Raw genomic sequence first — 12,458 nt, forward strand, 5'->3', positions numbered from 1 at the left:
ACGGGCTCTGTTAGCTGTGTCTCGAAGTAATGAACTTCGGGTTGGATCAAGGATTTGGCGAATGCGAGTAATTTTGACGTCTCGTTCGATTTCTTGGCGAGGATTGAACTCCGAGGCAGTATGTGGGAGCGGTGGTAGCGACTTGCTGTATTACCTCGTGTTTCATGGCTGCGCTGATAAGAAACGACACGGATCTTCGCAGAGAGCAGAGAACGCATCTCGACGCCGGCACATCACTTCTTCGTATCGTACCTTTCTGTGTTATTTTTCGTTTCCAAATCCTCCGCCAGAGGAGTTGTAGGTAGACCTGTTTAGTGGAACGTTGAGTTTACAGTTTCGTTCTTCAGTTACAATTGTAAGGTGCTGTTTCTTCGTCAGGTACACCCGGTAGTAGAAGTACCACTCCAGAGCAAAGGGAAGGAAAGTATAACGAGGGACAAAGCGATTTCTGCGAAGAAGACGATAAATACGGGAGCATTTTTCGTTGAAGCAATTCATTATCTTTATCTTTCTACTCCTTTGTCTTTGTCAACATCGCGTCTCAGTGATCTCTTTTCTTGTTTTTTCCCCAATATCTGCAGATATGGTCAGCATTTATACCTCCAGGAATAGGGAGCTAGAACGTTGAAAGCACAAGATGAAAGAGTGCGGATGATAGCGCGAACTTCTCCCAGCTCTGTGCTCTGTTGTTGTTAACACAGGAATAAAGCAAAATGTCATAACTTCTGTTGCCGTGTAAATATAAGGGATTTTTCTCTTGGAACAAATGGTATTGTGGTAACACTGCGAGGTGTAGTTGCGCGCACCTAATTTTGAACCGTTATGAAGTGGTATTTATCGAGGATTTCCTCTTTCAGAGGAATGGTTCCCGAAGGATTTATTATTATTATTATTTATACAAATTTTATTATTATTATTAGTGTTCTGTCTGAGGACAGGTCCATATGAACAGGATCCTTCCATCCTTTTCTCGGACTGGGACCTGTTCATATACGTTCTTGGCAGATGATCCAGAAGTGGTTTGCCATTGCCTTCTTCTGTGTGTGATTGGAGTAATTGTTGGGATTCCACGGAGAAACCGGGGAAGCCCCCGGAGGAAAACTCCGTGTTGCCTAGACCACGGCCTTGCCCAACACAAGTTATAACTTCGGGCACCGCCGGGAATCGAACCCGAGACCCCAGGATTACAAGGCCAGCGTTCTAACCGCTAGACCACCTCATCTTATTATTATTTAGTGTTCTGTCTGACGACAGGTCCATATGAACAGGATCCTTCCATCCTTTTCTCGGACTGGGACCTGTTCATATACGTTCTTGGCAGATGATCCAGAAGTGGTTTGCCATTGCCTTCTTCTGTGTGTGAATGGAGTAATTGTTGGGATGCCACGGAGAAACCGGGGAAGCCCCCGGAGGAAAACTCCGTGTTGCCTAGACCACGGCCTTGCCCAACACAAGTTATAAATTCGGGCACCGCCGGGAATCGAACCCGAGACCCCAAGATTACAAGGCCAGCGTTCTAACCGCTATACCGCTTGTACGAAAGGAGAGACGGTTATACAAATTATTTAAATATTAATTATCTAGGACCAATACATTGTGCTATGATGGACCCATTGTGAACACACATATCACTAACATATGAAGTTTTATGATTGAACCTATATCACAAGATTTCAATTTGTTTCCTCGGTGGTCTCATTCTGTTTACAAATTTTCACCTATGTTCCCGTTAGGCTACGTAAATTCTGTCGGTGAATATTGCCACACTCCGTTCCTTCTCCATGGTTGTAATATCAACATGCATACAGTATTACGTACATATTTTATAGGAAGGTCTGTAATCTGGTACTCACGTATATTTAATAATTTTATATCCAATTCTTTGTTTCTTATCGTCATTAAATCGAAATTAAAGCCAGGCTTCTCACGCCGGGCACTGTATTGTTTTAAATTCTGTTAAATATGTCAGAACAAAAGCTGCATACGAAATTTTAATACCTGCATGATATAGCGGTTAATATGTTTTTAATCCGAAGGTACGTTACATTAAATTGAACCGAACCAACATTTTCGTCATTATTATCATCATTATCTGTAGTCAGGAGTTTGAAACTACGGATGTGGAGTGGCCTTTAGCGTCGAGATGTTCTCCACTAATGTAATAGATGTTAGTTCAAAAGTTGGGGGGCGCAGGCAGCAGATAGAAGAGCAGATGCCCAGGCGTAATGTCGTAAGATGATTTTTATAAAGTGTTAAAGCTTTTTCATTTTTGAATTGGACAATGAAACAATGTTTTGTCTTAGGAGTTCAACTCTTTGTCGTTTCCTTTGTAGTCAGTAAGACTAGACAACTGTGAAAAATGCGTCATTCGCCGTTTAAAGAAATAATGAGATCTTGGTTTTGGACGACTAGACCGCTTGTGGAGCAAGTCTCTTTCAGACTGAGTTGCCAGAATACTTTTCCTTGTCTGTCATGTTTTCTATGAACAAGTGTCTCAAAGGGAACACACAATGAGGAGTCCCTAAAAAACAAAGTAATTTATTTGAGAATAAGATGACACGTGGATCTTTTAACCTTCTAAATGTCTGAACTAAAGCATTGCATTGTTATCAAATAAGTACAATCATAATATTTTTATTTATTTAGTGTTCTGTCTGACGAGAGGCCCATATGAACAGGATCCTTCCATCCTTTTCTCGGACTGGGACCTGTTCATATACGTTCTTGGCAGATGATCCAGAAGTGGTTTGCCATTGCCTTCTTCTGTGTGTGAATGGAGTAATTGTTGGGATGCCACGGAGGAAAACTCCGTGTTGCCTAGACCACGGCCTTGCCCAACACAAGTTATAAATTCGGGCACCGCCGGGAATCGAACCCGAGACCCCAGGATTACAAGACCAGCGTTCAGTTGTCACTAGATTCCTTTATGTAGCGATACTTAGAATGAGGGCATTTAACATGTTAGTATTTCATCTTGTCTGTATATCACATGTTCTGGTATTTAAAGAAATTACTCTTACTGTTACAGATGACATCCCTCTGCGCAATCTGTCCTCACTGCTTCATCCAGACACCAACACGTACCTTCACGACACCCTCAGCTACTGGCCCTTTAATGAGACGTACCATCTTTCTAAATTCGAAGATTTCGACCACACACATTTTGATGGTAAGTTGCATTTATTTTTGATAATATTTTAATATTTTCCGTCAAATCAAAATTCCAATTTGTAAATCGATCATTCGATGCGGAACGTGAAATGATATTTTAAATATTTTATATTTTATTATCTTATTAAAAATTGTGATTTGACGGAAAATATTAAAATATTAACCTACTTCACAATATGACGCAAATATACTACCTTATTTTTGATTTTTAAATCTGAAACTTTTAGTAAAGCATTAAAGAACATTTGTTATGTATTTCCAAAGCAGCTCACAGTTTGACTGATGGTGATAGAACAAATCGACAATACGAGATCTTCTGTCAGTGGCACAACTCAGACGATAGGGAGACTGCGAAATGTCCTCTCGAATGACAGATATGAATATTTGTGGAAAATAATACGTAATATACGATCTGTATTAGCTTGGGAAAATCCCAGTTTTCCCATGCAGGCATAGAAAGTTTCTGATTACGTAATTTTACCCATCCTCCACTTCTGGACATGCAACATACTGGCACGACCTCTCAATTATGCGTGCATTTAATGAGCATTGAACAGATATTTCTTACGAACTGAATGTAGCAACAAGCCCAATGCTTCAGGGTCTTGGTTCTGCAAAACTTGAAGGGTCATTTGTCATTTGCTATGCGATGTTTGTATTATGGCATGGACAGAAGGATTCACTGAAGCGAAGTCCTTGAAGGCGTCCACGCAGCACGCAGTGTTGAGTCCTTTGTATGAGACTATACAATTGTTTATCAACTACCCAAGACATGATGGCGTCGAATTATGACGAGGAAATGGCGCGCAATGGAATGGAATCTCAAGGCGGGCAGACGAAACACGGCTTATTGTCCGAGTATAAATTTACGCCGTTCATCACTGCTGTCTGAATTGTCACGGTATACAAAGCGTCTCTCCAGATTTTGTGCTCATATTAACGTTAGCTCCGGCGCCTTAGCGGAAATAACTTCGGCCTCAGTTGCAATTTACAAGACGAGCTTAATTCCAGTCCGCGTACATACATACGGCAATTTTCGTTCAGAAATGTGTTCTTTAATTACAAAATTGCACGTTCCCTCATATAAACCGCGGATTGTAAATTGTGTGTGTCTGTGCTACTTCTCCTTGTAGTAATTTCAGTCAGGAGAGAGAACAGTAGGGAAATTAATCTTTCTTTGGCCGACTCTCATTGAAAATTTTCGCTTTTCTTACCACCCCACACAACCAGCGCAATCAGTCAAGAGGCATTGGTACAGTCAGCGCTGTATACGGTCCCTGTATTAGGGCCAACTAACCAGTTCCACGGAACAATTCTTCCTGAGAATCCAGTATTTGTTCATGTAGTGAAGAAATTTCCCTGCTTTCATGGAACCCAAAACTTCATTAACGAAAACGCGAGAGAGTGCCACGTGTCCAAATCCCCGAGCCTCGTGAATCCATACCACACCCTCGAGCTATATTTTGTGAAGCCTAATTTTTGCATTAAAGTCACATCTACTTTCAGGTCCTTCAAGCAGTCTCTTTCTTTCAGACGTTTGGACCAAACGTTCAGACGCCTTTTTGTCTGCCTGTTGCTTGGTTTATTTCGTGTCGATAATGTTCATCTTTATTACGTTATGCTCATAAATATTTCACGAAACGTAGACATAATGAATCTCATAGTTTTCTGTTCTCCAGTTTCCTGCCATTTCGTCTTTCTGAGTCGAAATATTTTCCTCTGCATGTTGTTTTCAAATCTCATCATATTTACTTAAACTAATTTCACGAGTTCAAGTTTCATACTCATACAAAACTGAAGGAAAAATTAGAGTTGTATTTTGTTTAATATTTTAAGTTCGTAGTTTAGAGATTGGAAGACAAATGATTCTGAACTGCAAGCATTCCCCGAATTTAATCCACTCTTAATTTCTTTGAGAGACATGGCGTTATGACTGGATTAAACTGGCTTAGATCAAGTCAAACTCGAAGAATATCGTAAAGCTTGGCGTAAAATTACAGTATAGATTTATAGCCGGTTGGGAGACTAGTCTGTAAGTTCCGCCGAACTAACATAGAATTCTTGCCCTCCTCTTCCAATCGTGTTTCCATTTAATCTTTAATCACATCCTTTCCCTATTATTTTGCTCACATAAAAATTTATTTCGATACCTGCGTTTCTCACCACGTGGCACTGAAATTTTTTTCTATTCATGAGAATCGACTGTGAGAGTCCGTGTCGAGGCAGGCAGGAAAATTTCGCAAGGCCCTGAAGAATATCACAGGAACGAAAACGTATTTATTATTGGCATATTTCTGTAACTTTTAGTACGATGAATTTTTTTTTTGGTCCCCGAGTAATGCGCGAAGTACACGATTTTAAAATGGCACTTGTTTTAAAGTTTGGTAAACGACCTAAGTTTAATATTCTTCCTGTGTTTTGGCAATTTGCTGGGGGCTTCTTGAATAACAGCCAAGACAAAGTACTGAAGTTCGTTCATATTTAAACGTATTTAGCACCACATTTCTTTCCCACTGTCGAAATCTTCTCCACGTTAAAAATTTAGGAAGAGGGGTTCAGAAACTGAGAATACTACACAACATCTATTAGTTATATTAGACTCAAAACATGTATTTTTCTGACGTTCACACTCAGTGGAGTATTGGACTCAGATTCGAGAACTTTTTAGTTCAGTTATAAACGATTAAACAAAACCTAAGAAGTAACGAACGTTAACTGGCTCTTAATTGAGTTTGTGAATAATGAATGGTGGTTGCCCGAAATTTCGAGACCATTGCCTGACATCCTCTTACCCTCTAAAGCGCGATACAATGTGTCACAACTGTTTTAAGTTTTGGAAATTATGACTGAATATCCTCTGCGATATCTGATACGGATTTCCGAACGGTAGACTTATTCTTATAATACGAGGCTCGTCCTTAAAGTAAGTTTCCCTGGGGCCGTTTACAGAGACAAAACACAATTTCATGGAAATATTTATTGCAACAGATACAGCAAGTGTCCAGATATTTTTCAACATATTCGCCACCGGAATTGAGACATTTGTCATACCGTGGGACCAACTTTTGAATACCTGTGTCGTAGAAGTCTGCCGCCTGGGATTGGAACCACTGTGTGACAACCATCTCCGCCTCTCTGTCATTCTCAAAACGCTGACGCTGACCGGACAGGAATTTCTTGAGGTGTAGGAAAAGATGGAAATCACTGGGAGCGAGGTCCGGGCTGTAGGGTGAATGATTAAACACCTCCCAGCTGAACTCCTGCAGGAGACTTGCTGTCCGTCGAGCCGTGTGCGGCCTAGCGTTATCACTGACCGCACTTCACAGTCGGCGGGAGCTGGAATAAGAACCTCCATCTTCAACAGCTGCAACGATGCTACTGTGAGAACGCGGGAAGTTCCGTTAGTGCATGCGCCATGATACGTCATTGCTCTATCACGTACGCACAGTCGCTTCGCGCAATATAAGGTTTGCTAGCTGTGGGACGAGTGGGAAACTTACTTTTGGGACGCGCCTCGTAGTTAGCATATTACGTATAATTTCTTACGATTTGTTCTGATTTTTGAAAATATTTTTCTCTAGCATGTATTTTTGATGCTGTTGAGAAACTATGCCATGCACGAAGCCGTGAAATGATCTTGCCACCTAGCACTGAAATACGACCTGATATCACTGCCGAGTAGTTGGCACTCTACATCTTGGTTTTATGATTATCCTCATTTCCTCGAAGCAAATGATGAATCAGCACCCCAAATTTGGCAGTCATCACTTCTACATCCATTCAATTCGTTATGACTTGTCCCTGTATAATCTGATCCATTGAAAATGTCGTAAGTAGAAAAAAAAATAGTGATGCTCCCGGATGGGGGTCGAAGTAACAGAGGGAATATTCGGAGAAGGGCGCTTCTCTTACTGGAACTGAACTTACAAAATCACAGAAAATTACCAGTCAAAATTACGACCTTCATCTGACATGTCTCCTTCAGCACGACGTTCTTCTATTCAGAAACAGTTCCTCCGTGATAGAAAACGGAATGTGCTCATTTGAAAAGATTATTTGATTAATGCTGGTTGTGGAAACAGTCGTTGTTTGTTCTGAGAACAAACAACGCTGCAACGACGCCAAACTGGTCTACAAGCTTGGCAAAAAAAAAAAGAGGTCACAGATGAAATTCTATGTACCTGCCATTTGACATAAATGTTCTGAGAACAATACGAAACCCACTCTATAGGCAAAACGAGAATGTGAAGATGTTGATCGCTCCAGCAGATGTTAGTGTTCATTTGCCACTACGCTTTTAAATGTTGATTCGAAAATTCGTTAACCACAAGATTGTACCCTGGAATATTAAATCCACAAGGTCTACTTTCTTTTGATGTAGTGCCTTTTAAACTAGCCCCTTCTTTTTATATAATCTTCCAGTTTTGTATCCGCCTTTGAATAATTTTTTCTGACGTATTTTGCATACCGGAAATCAGAGGGAAAACAGACCTCTTGTCTTTATTTGATTTATTCAACAAATATACCGATTGGATTCGATGAGCTATGTTTCCTGCTTTCTTGTAAACTTTCTCTTTTTCCCTGGGACAATGCCGAGTCGTGGTTGGGCGTGCAGACAGAGACGCCGTGCTGTTTTCTCTTCCGACCGCTTCAGGGAGCAAGTGGGCAAGAATTGCTGTGGATACAGAGCTTTCGTACTCGGAAACAAAATTTAGTCTACAAAATATGAAAAGTGAACATCAATGGTCTGGCTCTCTTCAAACGCCACGTATTATATATTTTTCTTAACAACATCCACACAGACACCTACAGTCCAACATTTGTACTCTGATTGACCGCTCCATTCCCGAACCAGGACTCTCCTTGGTTCCCGTCATCCACGACTTCCACCTTGACCTGAGGTAGAATCCTTCTCTTCAGCTGTCCGTACTCGCCGATGAAGGTCCACTGAGGTTACGTTAGCAGTGTTACTAAGGTAAGAGTCTCGCCCATACGCCTATATTATGTAGCCTTCCCCTCGTGTTTTACAATTAGCTTATTCCTTTCAACATTTGATTGCAATTTCAATTTCGTCTCGGAAGTTTGCATCCTCGCCGTGTTGGTAAAGAATTTTAAACGTAGGAGCGGTGTTTACATGGATTTTAATTAATATTCGTACAGGAAAACGAAAATTACAGGATGGAACAGACGTACAGAAATAATAATACCTTAAAGCTGTGCTTAACAAAATACTAGAGTCTTATTTCACTGTAGGAGCATTTGTATTTATTGAGCAACGAGACAAAGGATCTTCAGAATCTTCGTGGCTGTGCATTGCTTTGTATTATCGAAACATGTCAGCGGAGTCAAAGAAGACAGTCATGCACTTTTCGGAATATATGAATATTTTAATATGTAAAATTCCTTTTAAATGCAATTGTCTCAATTTTCATATGTATAAGTGTTTAATCAAACCGACCGAAAACTTTTATGAGTCCTTTTCCACTTTAATTCCGTGAGAGCAGGAAAGTGAAGGTATTTTATCTTGAATATTTCTCATCTTGAGTCTCTGAAGTCTTTCTCTGTTTGAGTCAAAATGCATGAGTTGGAAGGTACGAAAAAATGTTAAATGTGTTATAATATAATTTACATTTGAAAATTAATTATGAGTGAGTGAAATGTCTTTAAAGAAATACCCTGAAGGAGTTGAAAATATTCTGTGAAGTAATAAGAATTTAAAGCAAGATGAAAAATATATGTACCAGTGACATTGAAAGACAGACACTTAGTTTGCTAAAACAATAGAAAGGATAAGTTCTTTTAAGGAGGAAGGGAACTTTGTCGGAGTTTGGATAGGATTCAGGTATTTCACCCGATGATCGCCGGATAAGACCAACATATGAAAACATATTTATCATCATACCTATGATATGAGCACTGTAATATTAAATAATTACAAATGTAAGCATTACAAAGTTTATGGCTATTATTTAATTATGTGTTTAGTGATAAAATATATAATTATTCTATACTGAGCCGATATTTCTACTACGAAATGCTTTGCGAATGGATTGCCGTCTCCGATATGCTGGTCACCCGACCGAGTGCCTCTATGGATTGTGACCTCCGCTATGAAGGACTGGGTTAAGCTGGACGGTGACTGGTTGGAGGAAGACGCGACTTTCTGAACGAAGATGGATGCCCGCCCGCTCCTAGACGGCACGTACTGGGTCGCTCTGATACGAAGTTCCAGGTACAGCGACTCTGAGCGAATTGTTTCTCACGATTGGTTAGTCCGGAAACCCCGTTGGTTACCCATCTCATTATTCCCTGATGATGGAGGCGGAGAAGATCTCCGAAACGTTCTCCTACGGATCCCGAGAAGATGCTATCCGATTTAGTCACCGTGGAAACTTACAGCTTAAGCAACGTTACAAAAATTCATTCGTCTGTGAAGTAATAGGGAATCAGACTTTTCGGGAATACGTACTGATTTACTTTAGACTTTAAAGCGCTCTTGCACTGAATGTCCTGATCATTGACCACATCGCGTGACGTAAACGTTTGAACAGGTGTTTTGTTGAACGTGTTGAGGGGGCGGATGGGGGGGTTTAACTGACTGAATTAACCGGTAAATTACAACGCATCTTTAATTGTACTTTCGTGATTGTTTTTTTCAGTACGTCGAATTGTTCAGTCTGTCCACGTGGTAGAGTTTCATTCTCAGTCTGGATTTCCTTAATCATTAATCACCTGCCCAACTTTTAAAACGCCATTACTTTGCATAATGAAGATCGAGCACGTGGAGGTAGGACGGTTTGACGGTAATTTGTGAAATATTGGCATTGGGCGTGTGAAATTTTCGTGGCAATTTATCGTAAATTTACCTATGAATTTTTTTTATCGGACGTCTACTTTTTATATGATAAAAATTACAAAAATGCGAAACTTGGAGAGTTTGACTGGCTAAAGGAAGACAATATCCTTCTGGAAGCTGTGCCCACATACGAGGCCCTCTGTGCTGTATGTACTTACTTTATAAAAGCCCTTGAAGGGAATATGGCCATTCCAAACTTCTCTTGTTTCGCATATGTAAAGGATTTTAGAACAAAAGTGATACACGATACCACTGTGGCACTCATTTATCTGCGTTAAACGATGATATTAAATCAATATTTTATCGCGAGAGCCAGAAGATCATTTTATGAAACATATACTTTCGGTCATTTTATCTGCACAGTGAAGATAATATGGCAAGAAATAACACGTACTTTCAGTGTTGAGACTTGTTTATTTTTATAACCTAAAAAGCAACAATAAAGTTGAACCTTTCTTCTTCAAAACCGTAAATCCGACTAGGCTTGTCCATGATATACAGGCTGTCCCGGAAAGATGTATACACACATTTAATAAATGAAATAAAGACATTTTAATAAAGTGGGCCCTGACGTCTCGATGGTAATGTGGGGGTTCATACCACATGTCCTCATCTCTACACACCTGACGAACGGCGGGAAAAAGGGATTATTGGATTGTATATATATTTTTCGGTCAGCCGGTATAACTGCATTAATATCTCTCTTATAATTTATTATAATTATTTTTGATAATATCTCGGTTTACTTTTGGGAACGTGCGGGATATATGCTTTCGTGATTTTCAAAGTGAAATTGTTGGATTCCGAGCTAAGAAACATGAAACCAACTACGTTAGTCATGTAAAATGCACTTCATATATTTCATTTTATCTTTGCCAAAGTAGGTGTGAAATTATGAACATAAAAGCGACTACACTGGCCATATTCTACTCAGGCACCTGACATACAGTTTTCTCTCTAACCTAATGTGGGAGTAGAATTATTAATGTAATGTCGTAATAGAGTGACCTACTTATGTCCGTAATTTCTTCTGACAGAAATTCGTAACACTATTATCATGTGGTTTAATAGTGCCACCATGTTGTTTTACATCCAACAGAAGTTACATATTTTTTAAGATCGCTTACCACAAATTTAAATGTATCTTTCTTAGCACCCGGGTTAATTTCTGCTCTCCAGGGCGAACCAGAGGTTCTCTTAGTCATGCTGATTGCCTACTCTCGTAAGAAGAACAGACAGACATGAACTGGCCCCTAAATTGTCTTTCGTTCATACTAGAGTGTCACGAACTCCTGTTATAATCGACATTGTATAATGGTATAATGGTTGTTGTCTTGGTAGTGTTTATACAATACTTTAAGAGTTGAAGGTGGCATACATTCTCGTGACCTGTCTTGTGTGACGTATAAAACAATTTATTCTGGAGCAGGACCTGTTTTGAATGTGAAGATAAATGTGTTTTGATGCTATTTTTTTAAAAAGAAGACGGTTTGTATGGCATATTCATCGGCTAGAGCTTTTGTACTGGAATCCAGTTTTCAAAGGAAATAATAGAAACGTGAATCAAGATCCAATCACGTGAAATCCCACCAGGCTGAATATTTGCTTGAGACTGTACAAAAGAAAGGTAGTATGAATGAATACGATAAATTGATGATGAATAAAACCGATTTCTGGCGCCGTCTCACCCCCATATTCAACAGTTAGGAAGCAATTTATCTCCGAATGGCCGAATGTAACTGAATGTGAAGCCACGGAAATTGGCGCCACTGTCCATGCCTCCAGCGTGTCTGTTCTGTCAACACGCGCTAAAACAGTGTTTTCCAGTATACGAATGCTAATTTGTAAAATGAGTTTTTCGCTCTCAGAATGTAGGCTGCATTCTGACAGAATTGGAGCTCATATTCGATGAGGATTTTCGAAAAAAGCAGGTTTTATTGTGGATCTCACTTCAAACTGGTTTTCTATTGAGGTTTATTAGGGGTGTACATTACGGCTGGTCTGAAAGAAATATATATATAATATCCCTGGAAATGCGAATTCAAGTGCAGTTCTTCAATTACCTGATGTTGAGATTTTAAAACTGTTGAAGGGAAAATTTCATGAATCAGCGACTTCAAGAAGTTTGAAGGTGACAATTATAACTATTCTCCCTACTAGGTGGAGTTTTTGGAAAGTTCAAGGAACTTTCCCAAGTGCTTAGAACTGTGTGATTAGGAGAGCAAAGGAACTTTCTCTGGACCAAGGCATTATGTCTTCACTCAATCCCAAAGCAAACAAAACTTTAAATGAAGTTGCTGTTGAAGTTGTGATAAGTTTCAGTAGCAGTAATGATTTGAGTGGTGTAATGAGTGGTAAACGTTAAACTCAGTTTGTCTGAAAGCATGAACAGAAGTGATTATTGTTCTACAATTTAAATATTTGCATATTA

The 12,458-nt window shown here is 39.7% G+C and overlaps 1 protein-coding gene across 5 annotated transcripts in view; it reads left to right on the forward strand.

Moving 5' to 3' along the window:
- Positions 1-12,458, forward strand: part of LOC110839609 (limbic system-associated membrane protein-like) — a 347,640-nt gene that overhangs the window by 236,454 nt on the left and 98,728 nt on the right. For all 5 annotated transcript variants that reach the window (XM_087351624.1, XM_087351620.1, XM_087351622.1 and 2 more), the window contains one exon: positions 3,029-3,169. In XM_087351624.1, coding sequence (XP_087207750.1) covers positions 3,029-3,169 — 141 coding nt within the window. The remainder of the gene's footprint in view (positions 1-3,028; positions 3,170-12,458) is intronic.

Source organism: Zootermopsis nevadensis, unplaced genomic scaffold (genome assembly GCF_977971745.1).
Source record: "Zootermopsis nevadensis isolate Lab colony 2312 unplaced genomic scaffold, Znev_1.0 Znev_ptg000019l, whole genome shotgun sequence".
In the NCBI taxonomy this organism is placed as follows: Eukaryota; Metazoa; Arthropoda; class Insecta; order Blattodea; family Termopsidae; genus Zootermopsis; species Zootermopsis nevadensis.